This window comes from Malaclemys terrapin, chromosome 11, assembly GCF_027887155.1.
Source record: "Malaclemys terrapin pileata isolate rMalTer1 chromosome 11, rMalTer1.hap1, whole genome shotgun sequence".
NCBI lineage: Eukaryota > Metazoa > Chordata > Testudines > Emydidae > Malaclemys > Malaclemys terrapin.
In genome coordinates, this window is record NC_071515.1 from 22514549 (window position 1) to 22534448 (window position 19900).

The following is a 19900-nucleotide window of genomic DNA, read 5'->3' on the forward strand; positions in this document are numbered from 1 at the left end:
TTTGCATCACTCTCTTATTTGGTTCACGCCCTGAACAGGTTTGAAAATGACAGGCTCTTAATTTCCTGGGGTAATTTTTCTCCTCCAAATGGAGCCACTCAGAGCTTGTGCCAAATTCAGCAGGGGCTGAACTAGAAGAGGATACCATAAAAATCAGCTCTATTTTACTCACTTTGGGTTATGCCTTCTCTGCAAAGCACTGTGCTTCGGAGCTACAATCCTCTGGAGAATATGGATCCTGTGAGCTTTTGGGAAGGAGCTTACAATGGGGTGAAGCTCCGGATGCACTGCATCCCCAGCCCTGGTTGCTTCTCTCTGCCTCTCCAGACATTATTTTTGAATTAAAGTCTCATTAAAACCACATAATGATGGAAATTCAAGTATCTTCAATGGTAGAAGAGAATGAATGGGTCCTGGTTATAAACTGCAACCAGCCCCCTGGCACTCCCAGGTTCAACCCTGACTGCCACTGTCCAGATCTTAAAGGTGCTGTAACAACGCACAGAACCACCACAGCCTTGAATTTGCTCACTGTAAAACCTAAAGGTCCCCCTTTCCTTCTGCTGCATCACTGAGGATAAGACTGTTACCTTTTCCGTAACTGGTGTTCTTCGAGATGTGTTTCTCATGTCCATTCCATACTATGTGTGTGCTCATGCACCAGTGCTGGAGGTTTTTCCCGTAGCAGTATCTGTGGGGACCGGTTCTGTCGCCCTCTGGAGTGGCACCCGCATGGCGCGGTATAAGAGGTGCCACTGGCTCCCCCCCACCCTCAGTTCCTTCTTGCTGGAAACTCCAACAGTGGCGAAGGAGGACGGGTCATGGAATGGACATGAGCAACACATCTTGAAGAACACCAGTTACGGAAAAGGTAACTCTTTTCTTCTTTGAGTGCTTGCTCATGTCCATTCCATATTAGGTGACTCCCAAGCAGTACCCCTGGAGGCAGGTAGGGGTTCACGCACATGCAGATTGCAATACAGCTCTGCCGAACCCAGCGCCATCTCTGGCCTGTTCAGTGATGGCATAATGTGCCATGAACGTGTGGACAGAGGACCATGTTGCGGCTCTACAGATGTTCTGGATAGGGATGTGTGCCAGGAAGGCCGCCGAGGACGCCTGAGCTCTAGTTGAGTGGGCTCTGACGATCAGTGGCAGTGGGACCCATGCCAGATCGTAACAGGTCCATATGCAAGAGGTGATCCAGTTGGAAATCCTCTGCAAGGACACCGGAAGGCCCTTCATCCTATCAGCTGTGGCAATGAAGAGCTGAGTTGATTTACGGAAAGGCTTGCTATGTTCTAGGTAAAAAGCCAAGGCCCTTCGGATGTCCAGCGCATGAAGATGCCTCTCTCCATTGGTCTTGTGCGGTTTGGGGCAGAACACTGAGAGGAAGATGTCCTGGTTCATATGGAAGGTAGATACCACCTTCGGCAGGAAGGCCGGGTGAGGCCTCAGCTGAACCGTGTCTTTGTAGAAGACTGTGTACAGTGGTTCTGAGGTCAAGGCTTTAACCTCAGAGACTCGCCTCTCTGATGTCACCACCACCAAGAAAGCGACCTTCCATGACAGGTGGGAAAGGGAGCAGGAGCTCAGAAGCTCAAAGGGTGGGTCCATGGGAGCAGCACGTGGCTTGCAGCACTGCGACATCCTCTTGGACCTGAGACCTGGAGTTGCCCTTGACTAGCCAGTCATCGAGATACGGGTAGATCTGGATACCCCGATGCCTGAGGTAAGCAGCCACCACCAACATGCACTTGGTAAACACCCTCGGTGCTGTTGCCAGGCCAAACAGGAGGACCGTAAACTGGTAGTGGTGGGGCCCCACTGTAAACCGAAGGAAGCATCTGTGTCCAGAAAGATCGCTATGTGGAAGTACGCGTCCTTCAAGTCAAGGGCGGCATACCAGTCTCCCGGATGCGGGGAGGGGATAAAAGAGGCCAGGGAGACCATTTGGAACTTCATGCAGGAGCCACTCCAGAGGGCGCCAGTGTCGGTTCCCTATGGATACTGCTAAGGGAAAAACTTCCGGTACCGGTGCATGTGGCGAGCACACACACCTACTATGGAATGGACATGAGCAAGCACTTCAGTTACTCCAGTTGCCACAAGTACAAATTAAATGTGAAACTACATACAGTCATCTGCACTCTGAGGTGTAACATAGATAACAGATAGCCAGATCCTGCAGTTCTTACTCAGAGAAATCACCCACTGATATCAATGGCAGTTTTGCCAGAATAAACACTAAAAGTCTGAGCCAGGGTTTTGGTTTTATACAATGCCTTTTTTAGTCAAAGCAAGAATCAAACAATCTTTAAATAACATTTCTCACTATTTATTAAGCAATGCCAATGAGCTAGCCACTGTTCAAGACACAAAAATGAGACAGTTCCTACCCCAAAAAGGACAATCATATACACATATACAGAGGACAAGTGAGAGTTACAAATTGTTTCATAAATTGAACTGAAATGCACATGACACAGGAATCACTTTGATCCACAGCTTTAGACTCTCAGGCGTAAGGGGCAAAGCATTGTCCTCGGCCATAGGTGCTGGAACTAGGGGTGCTGGCGGTGCTGCAGCATCCTCTGTCTTGAAGTGGTTTCCATTATATACAGGGTTTACAGTTTGGTTCAATGGCTCTAAGCACCCCCTCTATAGAAATTGTTCCAGCCCCCCTGTCCTCGGCTGTGTATCTCCTTACCGAAGGGAGGTCAATGCAGCCCTACCTTGTGCATGCTCAGATCAAAAGCTAAAACTCACCTCTTTGATGCAGACTTCCCCAAACTGCAATTTCCTTCCACATAAAACAAAAGACCCTGAAATCATGGGGAGAGAAGCCCTTTCAAAATCTCTGGTTTGAATATAACTATGGGTCTAGCTCCACAGCAATGATTGCAGCCGATGTATACATACTGGAGCTAGCTTTAATCTTAGATCAAAATTATCTTGGCCTTGTCTACACATGCTGTAATTGTAATCATGGTTCCCAATTGCAATGTAGGCATGCACTATGCTTGGGGCTTAGATATCATGGTCATAGGTGCCTTAGAAATATCTAAGACAGGCAGACAGAGTGAATAGAACTCTTTACCCATCAATACATTATAGATACCACCAGAGGAAAATGTGGCACCAGCTACAACAGCTCAAAGATGTTCATTCATTACAGACTTTACTATGAAACAGAAAGTAATTTAAAAAAGACCATAACACACCTGATTTCCCTTGTCAGAAGATGAGCACACATCTTCTTCTTTGTCCAGGCAACATTGCCCTGTTCCTCTCAGTTGACAACATGCTGCTTCCTAAAGAAATAATACCCCATTCTGTAATACTCTAGATACAACTTCATTGAAATGTGATTTCTTTTTAAATACACATTTGCATATATATATTTCTACCTGCACTGAAGCAGATTTGTCCAGTTATTTGAAAGTGGTTCAGGAGCTACCCATGAGCTAAGGTGACTATTCTTGCTGTGTCCCCTTTGAAGCACTGCAGGAGGTAGTTCCTCTTTTGGGGCCAAGTCCAACTCCCCTTGAAGTCATTGGAAAAACTCCAGCTGACTTCAGGGGGGGATCAGGCTCCTGAAGCAGAGCAGAAGCTGGTGCAAAGGATTATTGAGGGCATTGGAGAAGGACTGTGTGGAAGTGACTGAAATTGTCCTGCTACGAGAAAGTTGGACAGACTCCTAGTTTATCCTTTTTATTTGTGTTTATAGCTCTAATTGGACCGAGGGACAGCCTTGAAGGTAGTGGAAGGGGCACAGCTCTGTGACTTGGGTATGATCTCCCCGTCAGGAACAGGCCACACAGTGTTTTCCATACCACCGTGTATACCAATGGACAGCTGAGTTTTCAAGGAGGGACGGGCCCAGGATAGGGTGGAGATATGATCAGTGGAGCTGTGACTATGTGGAGGATCTGTGACTATACAGATGCGCAAAGTCACCTGTGGCAGGGAAGAAACTCAAAATATGTTCCGTTGATTTCCCCTTTTTTGTTATTCTCCTTGTAACTCAGATATAATACTCTATGTCATCATTGCTGGCCTGGTCATCTCTGGCTTCTCTTAACAGATGAGAAACCTGGCACATTTCAATCAGTTGAGAATAAATGTAAGACACTGATTCAACAGCAAGCCTGGATAATGATATTTTTCAGTAGCTATGATATAACACATACAGCTCACACAGACTGGCTATATTCTAATGGTCTACACTTGCACTGAATAATAATCATAGTTTCAACACAGTCAGTCACAGTTTTTCTGAGAGACAAGGTGGGAGAGGTAATATCTTTTATTGGACCAACTTCTGTTGGTGAGAGAGACAAGATTTTCTATGGTCATGAAAGACTGGGGCTGAGAGACACTAGTTTGTTGGCAAGGCAACATGTAAACAATTTGGGCCATGATCCTCTCAAGACTTGAGTACACAATTTAAAGTGAAACACACACTTAAGACTTGGCATGATCAAGGCCTTATATATGACAAGAATGAGGGTAGCAGAGACTGTCAAGGCAGATCATAACCATCACGACTACCTACGTCTTCAGGCCATGTATTTTGGATGCCTCGAGACCTGATTTTCTGAGGTCCTGAGCATCTAAAACTCAAGTCAGTGGGAGCTACAAGTGCTCAGCACTGCTTAAAAAGAGACTCCTAAGGGGCCACATTTTCAAAAGAGCAGAAAGCCAGATTTTCAAGGGTTCAGCACACCCAATTGGATCCAGATTTTCAAATAAGATCAGCTGCCATTTAGGCTCTTAAATAAGGGCCAGGTTTTCCAAAGTGGTCAGCACTCAGCTGCTTTGTGACTCTTATGGCCAGATTTCCAAAAGAGCTGGAAATGTCCAAATGTGGACTCAGTTTTTCTACAAATCTGGACAATTCTCTTTGTGCTTAAATGAGAGCAGAGCAATTCTGAAAATCTGGCCTTAGTTGGGCTTCCAGAAATGGAGCACTCAAAATTAGTGGATACTTTTGAAAATGTTGATCTGTTTGTCTTTCTACCTACCCCAGCGAAAGACTTGTAGGTGTCTATTATTGGTCTGTATCCAGTGCAACGGCACAAATTACCTGAAATGAACAATACAATCATTAATCATAAGGAACAATACAAGAACAATTATGAATATCAGTACAATTAGAAATGGCCATGAAGCAAACCCTCACACCTGAACACACCTACACTTGGGGAAATTTGGATCCAAAACAAGACCTAGCTCTTGATTCTCCAATGGACTGAACCAGAACCACAGAAGAGTCAAACACTCCTGAACAGGGGGAATGTTCTGATTGGGAGCCAAATCCAGGAACTGCAGATCAGGCCCATCTCTAATAATAATGATTTATTTATCATTTTCTGTCAAATCACATCTTGCAACTTATGTGGCATGTAAAAAACACCCACACTTGGCTTCTTATTTGACCTCCTAAAGTTTACTACTTGTAAAAGTAAACCTACCATCCAGAGCTGCAGTTATCTGCTCCATGGAGGGGTCAGGGTGGTTTCTCAGCAAAGCATACATGGACATCACCATTCCAGGGGTGCAGAAGCCACACTGAGAGCCATGGCACTTGGCCAGCCTTTCCTGGAACAGAACAGAACAACAGCCCCTGCTTTCAAAATATAGCTTCACAGATTTGCCTTACAGATGCATCTTGCTTACAGTGTTAAAGTTAAGAGCTGCAGCATTTGGAATGTTACAGCATTATCACTAAAATGTAAGAGACTGAGTGCAGTCATCTTATTGAAAAACAAAGGACCATTATAGACTCTCAGTTATCCCCAGGCAACCCCACCAATATCAATGGGGTTCCCAGGTGTAAGTGAGAACAGAATGAGGGACAAGACCTGTCAGCACAGTGATCAGCCTTGTGTAAATTTCTACAAGCATGAAGAACAGAGCGAAGAACAGCTAACAAATTAGGGCTTTGGAAGGAGTGAGGAGCACCTAGGGAACATTCCTGTAATTTAGGCATTAAGAAAACAAGATTATGCATGAAAGAGAAACATGATTTTAAAAAAGTTTTAAAACTTACTGGGGTCAGATTGTGCCTTTAAAGTACAGGCCTGATTTGGGGGAGGTGGAGCTTCACTAACCCAGGAGAGGTCCCCAAAATACAGAGAGAGTGTGCATGTTCTACAATCTAATCTAACCCCTATCTTCCTAGGTCTTATAGGGACCATCCCTTAGGAGCTTGCAGCTGGCCCAATGTGCCAGCTGGTGCACGGAAAGGAGCAGGGTGATGCTCTCTGCCTTTCCTGAGTCCTTTCTGGAGGGTTAGTTTCCCACATGGCACTAGCAGGGAGCAGTCCATGTGCTTTGGGGACTGCAATTGCACCTGAACCCTGCACAATAGCAGAAGTTCCTTACTTACCCCATGCTCTCTCCTGTATGCCCACACAAGGGCCAGTGACAATCTGGCTTTTTACATAGTATTGTTCTTGTTATAATAATCAGCAATTCCTGCTCAGGGTGGACACCCCTTGCTAGCTTTGATGTATCGTTTTACAGCTCCAGATTTATCTTTTCTCTTGAGGGGGCCTTTTCAGAACCGATTCTCATCTTTTGAGGTATCTTGAGTGCTAGAGTAGAAACTAGGGGATCGGACAACCTCCCCCAGGTCAGAGTTTGGTTTGGCGATTCAGCTGAGAGTTCATCTCTAAGCTGTGACCAGGAAGAGCCAGGATACGGAGTCTGTTTCCTTAGAGCAATTGTCTAGTGCAAAGAACCACCAAACTTGATCATAAGGCCAAAACCTCATGGCAGATATGACCAGATTATAGGAAAGGAAAAATCCCCAAATCTTGTCCTACAAATTACAGAAGGTTATCACCTGAATTGGATGAACCCTCGTTTTTGTGCTTCCAACACCTTCCACAGTGGTGACAGCAGAGCCGTGCAGCAAGCATATGGGTAAAAGACAGGAGTTGGCAGGATAATGCCTTGGGAACGTAAAGGAGAATTGTGACATTTGAAATAGCATAATACTCTGTGGTGCAGGGCCATGAGGAATGAAGCACAGGTGGAGATTACACTCAGTCTAGTGCAGAACTGCGGGAGTTAAACAGCATGGTGATGGCTGGGGAAAGTTATGCTTCTGAGAAGCAGTTGTACATAACTCAGCACTCTCACCTCAATAGTGTGTGTATTCAGTACATACACTAGCAACATTTTCAACGTGTCCTAAGCTTTATATAGTGGCCTAAATAAGGAAACAGGAGTCTCACTTTTAAGGAGTTTTTATTAATCAACTTGTGATACCACATAGACTACAAAAACCCAAGGGCCAGACTCAGACCTGATACTGGTGGGTGCAACTTAACTAAAGGAGTAGAGCTCCCAAAGTCGGGGCCAGGCAAAAAGCACAACCCACTATGAAACCTGCTGTGGCCTAACTTACTGTGTTAGTTACTTCATACATCACTGAAATCAGTGAGTGCTGAATAAGAACTATGTGAAAATTGACTCAGGATTTATCTAGGGCAACAAATCCTACTCCAATCCAAGCAAGAGTCCCAACTTTCCAATAGCTGCTACAAGGGCAGCTGTAATTGCATCAAATAAAGATCCCCCAGTCAAGGAAATAGTTGGTTCCCAGTGTCCGAATAAATAAATGTTTCTTGAGCAGGCAGATTTCATGTTTCTTGAATGGAATTTAAAGTCGCATCACTTGGAATCCCTGTTGTGTGAATCAGTTTTCCATGCAGATAAAACACGTTAAAGGTAAAGTAAAAAGATTTCAAGTATCTGCCAGGACCCAAGAATATAAACCTAAATTAAAAGAAAAAACAAACACTCAAATAACTGCCCTCCCAATTAACAAGGGTTTTCTATGAATAATAAGTTATAGCTTCCAAGGGTATGATTTCTAAAGTGCCTCAGTGGGCCTAAAACACACTGAAATTCACTCATTGAGACACTTGAGAAAATTCCAGCCCAAATCTTATCTTAAGGATACATTATCTTCTTGGAAGTTGGTTCATATGTGGATATCATCACAGTGCAGGCTCCACAGCCACCTATTCCACAACCATATTTCGTTCCTGAGAGATGAACTGCAAATGCAGGAGTTAAGGAAGAAAGTTGCTGGTTCTCAATGTTGTTGCTATGGTGTCCCGTCCCCCCGGCCCCAAGTTCCCCTCATTTTACTGGAGCATGCAAAGGTGGAGGAAAATTCCATCTGTTTCACGCAGTGACCAGCCAGTTCCAGAGATTAGATATTAGATGAATGGAAGCTGGAACTCAACTTGTAAATTCCAATAAGCAGAATATCGCAGCAACCAGGTTGGTCACAGCCACCTACAGTTTATTACATCTGAATTACCAGTGACATCCCTTGTAACACCCTAGATTCTCCACTGCCTGAGAGCAATGCCACAACACACAATAGCTTTTACTGTGTGGGCTGTGCTGACGCTATGATGGGTAAAAGGGTGCCAGAAGAATGTTAAAGTTAGCCAAAACTTTATGGTTTGGGTTCAAGAGATGGCTGAAAGTTAGAAGAGAATTGCAGAAATGGGAGACTCATTCACTCACCCAATATAAAGCTGTCCTCTAGGGCATATTGTCTATGGCTGCATTCAGTTTAGTTTAGATGATTCTCCCCCCAAATGGTGTTTCTACCATTTCCCTGAGCACCTTTGGGAGTTGTTACACACACATGTGCACAACTGTTATAAAAGACCGATGTTAGGATTACAAAGTCAGAAGTTAGGAAATTCCAGAATTAAAGTTGCCTGCAGTTACAGCAGCATCCACCACATCCCCTCTGACCCATCCCTCTCTCAGCCCTTGGCTCCCTGTCCCAGGCCCATTTTCCTCACTTAGCCAGTCCCAGTCTTCATTCCTCAGGCTTCCCATCCCAGTCTCTTTGCCCAACTAGTCCCAGGCCTCCCACTCCAGGCTCCTTATCCAAACCCTCTCTCTCCCCCACGCTGGCCTCCAGTCTCTCCCCGACCCCAACCATGATCCTTGTCCCCAGTGGCTCCCAGTCCTAATCTCCCTCCCTGGGCTCCACATCCAATCCCAGTCTCCTTTGTCACTGGCTCCTTATCCCAGTCTCTTTGCCCGGCCAGTCCCACATCTTTCCCTGCACCCCGATTCCCATTGATCTCAGTGTTCCCCCTCCAGCCAACTGGCTCCCAGTCTCCCACTGGCTCCCACTCCCAGTCTCTTTGCTCAGCCAGTTACAGTCTCCCCCCACTGCTCCTCATTCCAGTCTCAGTGTCCTTTTCTAGTCATTGCCAGTCTCTCTGTGAGCCTAACTCCCAGTCCCAGTTTCCCTCTCCCCCCTTCCACTCTCCAGTCCCAGTTTACATCTGTCCCCTCCCCTCAGGCTTCTTGTCCCAATCTACTCCCCCTGCAGCACTCACACCTGACCCTTCTACATTCAAACCAAGCAGTTTCTTCCACCATGCCAAGGGGGGGGGGGGGAGGGGGAGGGCAGCCATTTAAAGACCCAGGAGAGATGAGTTCCCTGCTCTCATCCAAGTGCCCAGATGCAGACCCGGCGCAGCCTACAGCAGCCCAGAGCTGCAGTTGTAGGGAAAGTTCTACTGAGCTTCCGACTGGAACATGGTCAGTGTGGATGCAATGTTTGGGGAATTTAAATGCTAAAATCTAAGAAATCACTACAGAACATGTGCAAACTGCAAATTTTCAGATGCTTATGTATTAGCCAAATTTGAATGGAATTTTGCAAGAATGGCAAAAGACACATCTCTGATGCAAAGGCCATCCTCTGCTCAAATTTCAAGTTCTTGCTCCAAAGCATGGGGGCACTAGAACTTCTCAAAGAAAAGGCTGCAATAATCTTTTAACATGGGCAAACCAATGTATTCTTCTCTAGACTCATTCTCAGAAATGGCAGGCCCATTTTGTCTGAAATTTTACATAAAGTTCTGCCTGAGGCAGATTTCTGATATGGAAAATTTCAGCCCAAATGGTTAAAATTTGGCAAAGTAATAAGCAACTAAAAACTGGGTATAATAATGGGAAGTGTTGAGCAACCTTAATAATAAGTGGCGCTACCAGTCCTGTCTATAATATCCTTCAGATTCTTGCACATGGTAATACTGTTGTTGCTTGGAAAAGTTATATGTATTTTCCCTCTCTAACATCTCTTAAATCAATCCCACCAGACCTCTGTGTGTTTTGGTTGCCTTTTTTTGTTTTTGTTTGTAAACTGTCAGTATCTGTCTGGCAATATGGTAGCCGGCACTGAACCCAATATTCCAGGAGCAGTCACCAGAACTCTGTACACAAGGCCCCTCACCAGTTTGTTCCTTGATACAAGGCCTCCATATCTGCAGCCTCAAATTGCACTGACCACTTTCTTCTGACCACTCCACTCTGCAAAATTGTATGTAATTGGCTAGTGTCCTCTCATTCCTAGCTCTTTCAGCGTTACTGATTACCAACTTTGTCTTCCATTGTGTGTGTGTGTGTTGGATTCATTTGGCTCAGATGTGTTAGACTGCATCTTCCATCTGCATTGTCAACTTTCTAGATCCCTCTAGGTTCAGGTTAATTCTCATCCACTTTTGTATTCCCACTTGTAACTAGCATGTGACCAATAATAGAAGAACGTAGACCATACTTGCAGGATGGGGAATTATTCTGGGAAGCACTGAAAAAGATTTGGTGGTGGTGATGGATATTCAGCTGAACATGAGCTCCCAGTGCGACACTGTGGCCAAAAGGGCTATTTTGATCCTGTTATGCATGAACAGGTGAATCTTGAGTAGGAGTAGAGAGGTTATTTCTCCTCTGTATTTGGCACGGTGCAGCCATTGCTGGAATAGCGTGTCCAGTTATGGTGCCCACAATTCAAGGAGGATGTTGATAACTTGGAGAGGGTTGAGAAGAGCCACAAGAATGATAAAGGATTAGAAAACCTGCCTTATAGTGATAGACACAAGTTCTTACAAAGGGAAAACATTAGGGCTGTCAAACAATTAAAAATAATAATCACAACCACAAGATTAAAAAATATAGTCACGATTAATTGCAGTTTTAATCACACTGTTAAACAATAACAGAATACCTATTTCAATTCAGCATGGAAGCATGTCCTCTGGAATGGTGATTGAAGCATGAAGGGGCATATGAATGTTTAGCATATCTGGCACGTAAATACCTTGCAACGTCGGCTACAACAGCACCATGTGAATGCCTGTTCTCACTTTCAGGTGACGAAAATAAGAAGCAGGTAGCATTATCTCCCATAAATGTAAACAAACTTGTTTGTCTTACTGATTGGCTGAACAAGAAGTATATGTAATATATTAGTATTGAAATTGTAAATGGTTGGGAAGATGCCAGTGAAAAGATAAAAAATGATTACCTAGTGCCCTTCGTCTGCTGTCATTTGCTCCCCCCACTGCAAGCTGGTGAGCTATTTCTCCGTAGCCTTTAGTGTCATTTCACTCTCTTTCTACCATCTACAGTTTAAGGCTCTGATCTGCAAAGTCATAGGCACCTACTTCATTTTACGCACCCTGGGGCCAATAAACAGCTGGCGTAAATTGTCAGAACTCCACTGATTTCAGCAGAGATCTCGCTCTATGAGTAGTCCCACTGACATAAAGAGAAGCACAAGTGAAAGTCTTGGCAGAATCAGGGCTTAAATGAATTGCTTGACATTGTAGTAGCTCCATATTTCTTTCCTTAACTATTATATCATTATTAATTAATAACATTTTGAAAGGCTTTTTTGACAGGTTTTTGGAGCTGTAATGAAGAATTGTGATTGTTTTTGCTAATGAATACATTAAGTTCTATAAAAATGCTTGTATGTCCCAAGAAGAAACCTTCTCTGCATATAATTAGCTCAAATATTGCACATGAAGCACATTGCCTTGCCAGGAACAAATGCAAGATCACTTGGCTGTTTTCCATATTGCTTTCTGGCTGCCTTGAGTTTCAAAACATCCCCTTTAACTTGGGGGGGGGGGGCGGAGGGGGGGAGAAAGGGAATGTTAGTCTATTGTAGGATTATACCATTCAAAGGCAACCCCCCAAAAAGGATACGTCCCTTTCTCAGGTAAGACAACAGCAATTTTTCAGGGCTTGCATTCCTCTCTATTATCTGCAGAAGGAAGTGAAATAAGAGATTATACATTATTGAGATGTATTGCAATTTTCCCATTGGGATTACCTGGCCTTTCTCAAATGCTTTGATTGGGTATTAATATAGTGTATTGGTGTTATGGCATATTCCTTTCATTTGATCATAATCTGTAGACATGTGAATGTATTTGACAATAGCACTCAGTCTTGTATTGACAGCTAAAGAAGTAATAAAAATAATTATGTTCCAGGAGCCCTGCAAGGTTCACAGTGAGGAGAAGATGAGCAGTAACAGAGGGTTATGAAAGGCCACATGAGGACAAGAACCCTTGAGCCCGATCCTGCAATTGATTACACCAGTGTAAATCAGGAGTAGCTTCACTTCAGTCAAAAGAGGTACAATTGTGTAAAGAAAATGGGGATGAGAACAGAATCAGGGCCTGTATTTTCAAAGCCATAGTGAAGGTGAAGGACACAGTTTGGGTCTCTTTGCTCTCCTCACTCCAGAGAGGTACTGTAACAAGGCCATGCTTAGCCCCTTCCTCCTCAGAGACCCTGCAGCAGGAAGATGGAGGAAATTCTCAATACATGGAGAGCAGGAAGGGGAGTTGGGTTTTAAACCAACCTGTTTTAAGTTTAATAAAGCTCACTGTTGATTTTCGGGGGCTCCATTCACTGAGCAACAGGTCTGTCTGAAGGATGTGGCCATTGCAATGACATGCCCCGTCATGCTGGAAACCAAGTACTAATGGGAACCAAGTACGGAATGATGGATGGGTGGGAGGCAACATGGGACTCATGAGAATGACTAGCTTGTCCTCGGGCATTTAAAGGCACCACGATAAAACCTCAACTTTACCATGGTATGGAGCAGCCTGTATTTCAGAGGGGAAGGGTTTCTTGGGCTTTCAGCTTTTAATGACCATGCCCAGGTGGATACTTTCCCTTTTGATGAAGGGGAAATAAGATTGGATACAAAGGATATAGCTACACTGCACACTAAGTCCAGACTCTGACTCAGGTTTGAGCTCAACACCCGCTTCTGCCCACACACAAATCAGTCTCACTCAGATCAGCAGGCTCTCAGGAACCGGCTACTAGGACCTTGCTGGGGGTGGGGCAGGGCCGGCGCTTCCATTTAGGTGACCTAGGCAGTTGCCTAGGGCGCCAGGATTTGGGGGGGGGGTGTTTTGCCGCCCTCAGCGGCAATTCGGCAGCGGGGGGTCCTTCCATGCTCCGGGTCTTCGGCGGCAATTCTGCAGCAGGTCCTTCACTCGCTCCGGGACCCGCCGCTGAAGTGCCCCAAAGACCGGGAGTGCGGAAGGACACCCCCCCCTCCCCCGCCGCAGAATTGCCGATGACGACCGGGAGCGTGGAAGGACCCCTGCCTAGGGCGCCAAAAACCCTGGCGCCGCTCCTGGGGCGGGAGTGTGGGGGGTGTCAGAGCACGAGTTCTGCTGTGACTTGTGTCCAAGCACTGGTATTTTACAATGTGAACAGAGCTCAAGCCACAGACCTGAGTCAGAAGGTCTGTGCAGTGCAGTATGGACACACTGGCATGGACACCAGGTCCAGCAATTGTAAGCCCAGGTTTACAATGCAGTGCGGACACTCATGCATAGGCTTGGAAATACCAAGTTCACCAGCCTGGGTCCCACAAACCTGGGTTTACAACTCAGTGTAGACAAACCAATAAGGGCAAATTTTGCTATTGAACCAGCATAAATCAGGATAGTTATAGGGTAAGACACTAGAATTTGGCCCACATAGCCTTCCTGAAGTATACTTTTACAACCATATAGTATACAGGTAACAGATAAAAACAAAGCAGACATTTACTTTTTTTCTTCTTCCTGAAACGGGGGGCAGGGGAGGAGGGGGTAAAGGATGTCTTCATAAAAGCATTCTCTGGAAAAATTGTTCTCAAAGAAAACACAGACAACATTTTAAAGAAAGAATGAAGTTTTTCCAGTTCAGGCTAGCATCTATTTTTGGATGGAGGCATTTATAAAAAGGAACTTATAATGACATAACTCGGGGGCGAAAAGAAAAGGTGAGAAAACAAATGCCTGTAGAAATGAAGTATTAGATTTCTGCTGGCACTCACTGCTGAGAACAGAGGCGAGTAAAGAGTCTATTTCCTCTGACTGCATTTTTAAAAAAATTGATAGTAATAGCAGGGGACCCTCTTGCTACTGCCTTATTTTCTCCAAATGCAGCAAGTTACTGATCTTAATAGCTTGAGGTTTTAGTTAATTGCTACATTAGTTATAACAGTTCAGTGAAATAACAGGTCACTGGTGCTACATAAATATTCTCAGTACATCTAGGTAGATAGAAAATATTTTGCCAAATGAGTCTCTTTGTATTACCAATTACTGTAGAATTGAGATTTTCAGCTCCACCTAGATTTGGAAACTCAACAGTCATTCATTTTAAGGGGAAATTGAGCATGCAAATTCCTTAGTTTTGAAACTCTTAGTCCAGAAACAAAACAACAAAGTGGGCTACTGTCCCAGTTTATGGCTACTGCCATTTATCAGCGGGTAAAGACAGCAGCAGAGATGAATCTCAGTTTGTAATATCTGAAATGCTATAGGAAGATCCCAGGTAACAAGGGATGTTCAAATTTAATACATTTACTCTGGCTCTCCCCACAAATGAGCTGTGCTCCCCTAGAGCATCATTCTCCCTTGGTGTATATCCAGAAACATTAAAGCACCTCCCCCCAAAAACAAAACAAAACAAAACACCAAAAGTCTTACCTTCCTGCCATTCACAAAAAATACGAGTGCATCTGACTGTGTGGAGCAAGCCATTATGTGGCATAAAAGCGCCGCTTGAAGATTAAAGAGGAAGATGTTAAACACAAGCAAGAAATCAGTGGAAACAAGTGTAATTTCAACACTCAACTAAACTTTGTTCTGTGCCCCACAGATTTAAAGGCATTAACCTGGATGGGCGAGGAGGAGCCAAGGTGGAGTGTATTGCTTCTCAGCTCTGTAGGTTAAAATTAACCAATTAGGTCCTTTTCCCCGCCTTATCTGTCATGTACCAAGGTGATTTAGGAAGAATGTGGAGACCTGTGCCTTCAGAAACAATGCACCTACTTGTCTTCCCTGGGTGAACCATACTGTAAGATGAAGAGCCACAAGACATATTTTTCCTAGACAATCCCAGGAATTTTGCAAATGAGAAGCACTAAACTAAGCACCTACATGGTCTAGAACAGGGGTTCTCAACCTTTTCCTTTCTGAGGCCCCACCCAATATGCTATAAAAACTCCAGGGCCCAGTGGAGGTGAGGGGGACATGCTCTGGGCTCCTGGCTTCAGCTGCTGGGGGAAAGACTTGGGGCTTTAGCCCTGTGGGGCTGGGGCAATGAGTAGGGGAGGAAAGGGGGCTCAGGCTTCAACCCCACAGGGGGTGCTGGGGCTCAAGGGTTTAGTCCCACAGGAGCATCAGGGTGCCTGGCTTCAGCCCTGTGTTCTGCTCCTAGTTTCAGCCCTGCGGGGGTGCCAGGGCTTGGGGTGATGGGTTTCAGCCCCACGGGGGCACTGGGCTCAGGGTTTTAGTCCTGTGGGGAGCATTGGGGCGCCAGGCTTCAGCCCTGTGGGGCAGGGGTGGCTTCAAGCACCAGTGCACCAAGCGCGTTCCTGGGGCGGCAAGCCGCGGGGGGACAGCCTGCCGTGAGGGTGGCAGTCAGGCAGCCTTCGGTGGCATGCCTGCGGGAGGTCCGCCAGTCCCGCAGTTTCGGCGGCAATTTGGCAGCGGGTACGCTGGCGTGGGACCAGCAAATCACCTGCAGAAACGTCGCCGAATCCGCGTGACCGCAGACTGCCTGCAGGCGTGCTGCTGAAGGCCGCCTGACTGCCGTGTTTGGGGCAGCAAAAAACATAGAGCCGCCCCTGCTGTAGGAGCACTGAGGCTTGGGGTGCCGGGCTTCAGGCATGGGGCCCTGCCGCCCCCTGAAATTGGCTCATGGATCCTGGTGGAGAACTGCTGGTCTAGAAGCAGATACGGGGGCAAACACTCCTCTCAGGTGGCTTGATCTGGATTTATACTGATGTAACCCATCTCATATTCTGATCCACCCGATATAACAGCGGTCTCCAAACTTTTTTGATCGCGCACTCCTATCAGTAAACATTTTTTGAGCATGCACCCCCCAATATATGTATATTTATTTATGTATAAATTATATACATGTACTACTATACTAATATATTATGTACATTATAAAACATACAAAAAATAGAAATTAAAAAAGGATGAGATAAAGATGAAATAAACAATATTTTAAAAATATTTTTATTGTATTTTATTTATTGATACAAAAAACCTTTTTGCTCTCACAAAAAATTATTAATAATAATATTTTTTAGTGAGAGCAATGTGATTGAATATGCTTCATTATTTCTGAAAATCTTGGTTTAACACTTTGTGATACAGTGATTCGAAGGTCTGGATTAGGGTTAGGGTGTGGGAGGGTGCTCAGGGTGGGGTGCGGGGTCTGAGAGGGAGTTAGGGTGTGGGAGAGCGCTCAGGGTGCGGTTGCAGGGTCTGGGAGGGAGTTAGGGTGCGGGAGGGTGCTCAGGGTGCGGTTGCAGGGTCTGGGAGGGAGTTAGGGTGCGGGAGGGTGCTCAGAGTGCGGGTGCGGGGGCTGGGAGGGAGTTAGGGTGCGGGAGGGTGCTCAGGGTGGGGTTGCGGGGGCTGGGAGGGAGTTAGGGTGCGGGAGGGCGCTCAGGGTGGAGTGCGGGGTCTGGGAGGGAGTTAGGGTGCGGGAGGGCGCTCAGGGTGGGGTGCGAGGTCTGGGAGGGAGTTAGGGTGTGGGAGGGCGCTCAGGGAGGGGTTGCGGGGTCAGGGAGGGAGTTAGGGTGCAGGAGGGCACTCAGGGTGGGGTTGCGGGGTCTGGGAGGGAGTTAGGGTGCAGGAGGGCACTCAGGGTGGGGTTGCGGGGTCAGGGAGGGAGTTAGGGTGCGGGAGGGCGCTCAGAGTGAGGGTGCGGGGTCTGAGAGGGAGTTAGGGTGCGGGAGGGCGCTCAGGCAGGGGTTGCGGGGTCAGGGAGGGAGTTAGGGTGCGGGAGGGTGCTCAGGGTGGGGTGCGGGGTCTGAGAGGGAGTTAGGGTGTGGGAGAGCGCTCAGGGTGCGGTTGCAGGGTCTGGGAGGGAGTTAGGGTGCGGGAGGGTGCTCAGAGTGCGGGTGCGGGGGCTGGGAGGGAGTTAGGCTGTGGGAGGGTGCTCAGAGTGCGGGTGCGGGGGCTGGGAGGGAGTTAGGGTGCGGGAGGGCGCTCAGGGTGCGGTTGCGGGGTCTGGGAGGGAGTTAGCGTGCGGGAGGGCGCTCAGAGTGGGGGTGCGGGGTCTGGGAGGGAGTTAGGGTGCTCAGGGTGGGGTTGCGGGGTCTGGAAGGGAGTTAGGGTGCGGGAGGGCGCTCAGGGTGGGGTGAGGGGTCTGAGAGGGAGTTAGGGTGCGGGAGGGCGCTCAGGGTGGGGTGCAAGGTCTGAGAGGGAGTTAGGGTGCGGGAGGGTGCTCAGGGTGGGGTGCAAGGTCTGAGAGGGAGTTAGGGTGCGGGAGGTGCTTAGGGTGGGGTTGCGGGGTCTGGGAGGGAGTTAGGGTGCGGGAGGGTGCTCAGGGTGGGGTTGCGGGGTCTGAGAGGGAGTAGGGTGCGGGAGGACGCTCAGGGTGGGGTTGTGGGAGGAGGCTCAGGGCTGGGGTAGGCAGGAAGTGCAGAGCACTTACCTGGGGCAGTTCCTGTTTGGTGCAGGGGGTGTGCAGGAGGCTCTGCGCAGCGCGGCACCATCCCCATGGCCACGATTCTGGGAGCTGCCCCCCGGGCCACCCAGAACGTAGGTGCTTTAGGGGGTGCAGAGCTCTGGGCGGCCCCGGGGCCCTGGCCTGCAGCTCTAAAGCCCCTTTCGGAATGCGGCCCTGCGAGCATGGGCCGGAGGACTCCGGAGGAGCAGGGGCAGCCGTGCAGCCAGCGGCCGGAGAGAAGCGGCGCTTTCCCCTTCAAAGCGCCGCTTCTCTCCAGCCGGCTTTGAAGGGGAAAGCACTGCTTCTTTCTGGCCGCTGGCTGCGCAGCTGCCCCTGCTCCTCCACGGGCCGGAGGACTCAGGGCCGCACTCCGAAAGGGGCTTTAGATAGGGTTACCATCCGTCCGTATTTCCCCGGACACGTCCGGCTTTTGCGTCTCTAAATAGCCGTCCGGGAGGAATTGGTAACAAGGTTAAAATGTCCGGGGTTTTTTTCTCCCTCGCCTCCCTCCCTCCCTTCCATGCAGAGCGTGGCTGCTGATTGGGCGGCTAGGCCGATTGACCCACTCCTATTGGCCTCCAGCAGCCAGAGCCCTCCCCTGCTCCCCCCTCCCTCTGTCTGTAGTCCTGTGTAACACACAAACCGACCCACGTGGAGCCAGAATGGTAAGGGGAGTGGGGGTGGGCAGTTAGGGAGCGGGGGAGTGTTGGATGGGTCCCCAGCCTCCACCTGCCACCCCCCCCCCCCCGTGCATCCCCCCCTTCGTGGGTCCCCCCCCCCGTCCCTGTCTGCCTCTCCCTTGTCTGCATGTGCTGGCTCTGAGAGTACACGCAGACAACTGCTGTCTGCTGCCCCCGGGTCCTAGTGCCCCCATCCACTAATGGGAAGACAGGCTGCCCTTACCCTGCCCTTCCACCCTAGCCCTGAGCCTCTCCAACACCCCAAACCCCCCAGCCTTCATCCCCACACACCCTAATCCTCTGCTCCATCCCTGAGCCCCCTCCTGCATCATGAACCCCTCATCCCCAGACCCACAGCCCTCACCCCTGCATCCCCTCCTATCCCCAAACTCCCTCCCAATCCCCCTCCCCCCTTCCCACACACCCCCTCCTGCCCTCAAACTTCCTCCTAAAGCCTGCACCCCCTCCCTTTGCACCGCCTCTCACCCCCAAACTCCATCCCAGAGCCTGCACCCCTCACCCCCTAGTGCACACCCACCCCCTGCCCCAGCCCAGAGCCTGCACCCAGCACCCAAACTCTATCCCAGAACCTGCACCCCTCCTGCACCCTAATCCCCAGCCCAGGACCTGCACCCCAGACCTCCTCCCCCCACCCAACCCCCCTCCCAGAGCCTTAGGCAGGTGGGGTGGGGGGTTCTGGGCACCACCAAAATTTCTACAACCCTGCCACCCATGCGAGTGGATAAAGGTCAGGGCAGTCAGGGGACAGGTAGGGTCCTGGGGGGGGGCAGTTAGGGTAGGGGGTTCTCAGCAGGGGACAGTCAGGGGACAAGAAGCAGGGGGGGTTGGGGTTCTGAGGGGAGCAGTCAGGGGGTGGGAAGTGGGAGGGAGTGGATGGGGCGGGGCGGGGCTAGGGCAGGGCTTCCCCCCCCCCCCCCAGTGTCCTCTTTTTTGTTTGTGGAAATATGGTAACCCTACTTTAGAGCTGCAGGCAAGGGCCCTGGGGCCACCTTAGCCCAGGGCCCTGCTGCCCCTAAAGCCCCTGCGTTCCGGGTGGCCCTGCCTGCCGGGGTGGGGACAACTTCCCCGCTCGCTCATTCCCTCCCTCCTCCAGCTGCCCTTTTCCCCTCCTCCCCACCACAGGGCGTCCGGAGCAGAACAAAACAAAAACAAAACAAAAAAAAGCGGCCGTGCCGCCCTAGGATTGGGCAGAATGCCGCCTCGTTCAATCTGCCGCCCCAAGCACCAGCTTGCTCGGCTGGTGCCTGGAGCTGGCCCTGCTCTCATCACTTTCCCCATATTTGGGAAGGAAAATACTTCTAGGAAGCCACTATTGATATTCACATTTTGGCTCCCAGATCCCCAGATAAATATAAATC

The 19900-nt window shown here is 48.5% G+C and overlaps 1 protein-coding gene across 1 annotated transcript in view; it reads right to left on the reverse strand.

Annotated features, from left to right (window-relative positions):
• The window catches only part of LOC128845541 (aldehyde oxidase 3-like), an 86393-nt gene extending 68274 nt beyond the window's left edge, over nt 1-18119 (reverse strand). Inside the window, exons 1-8 of the mRNA XM_054044337.1 lie at nt 17827-18119; nt 14856-14929; nt 12052-12109; nt 7979-8075; nt 6854-6962; nt 5478-5604; nt 5028-5089; nt 3225-3314 (exon numbers count right to left, since the gene is read on the reverse strand). Coding sequence (XP_053900312.1) covers nt 3225-3314; nt 5028-5089; nt 5478-5604; nt 6854-6962; nt 7979-8075; nt 12052-12109; nt 14856-14929; nt 17827-18025 — 816 coding nt within the window. The 5' untranslated portion in view covers nt 18026-18119. The remainder of the gene's footprint in view (nt 1-3224; nt 3315-5027; nt 5090-5477; nt 5605-6853; nt 6963-7978; nt 8076-12051; nt 12110-14855; nt 14930-17826) is intronic.
• Between the last annotated feature and the right edge of the window lie 1781 nt (nt 18120-19900).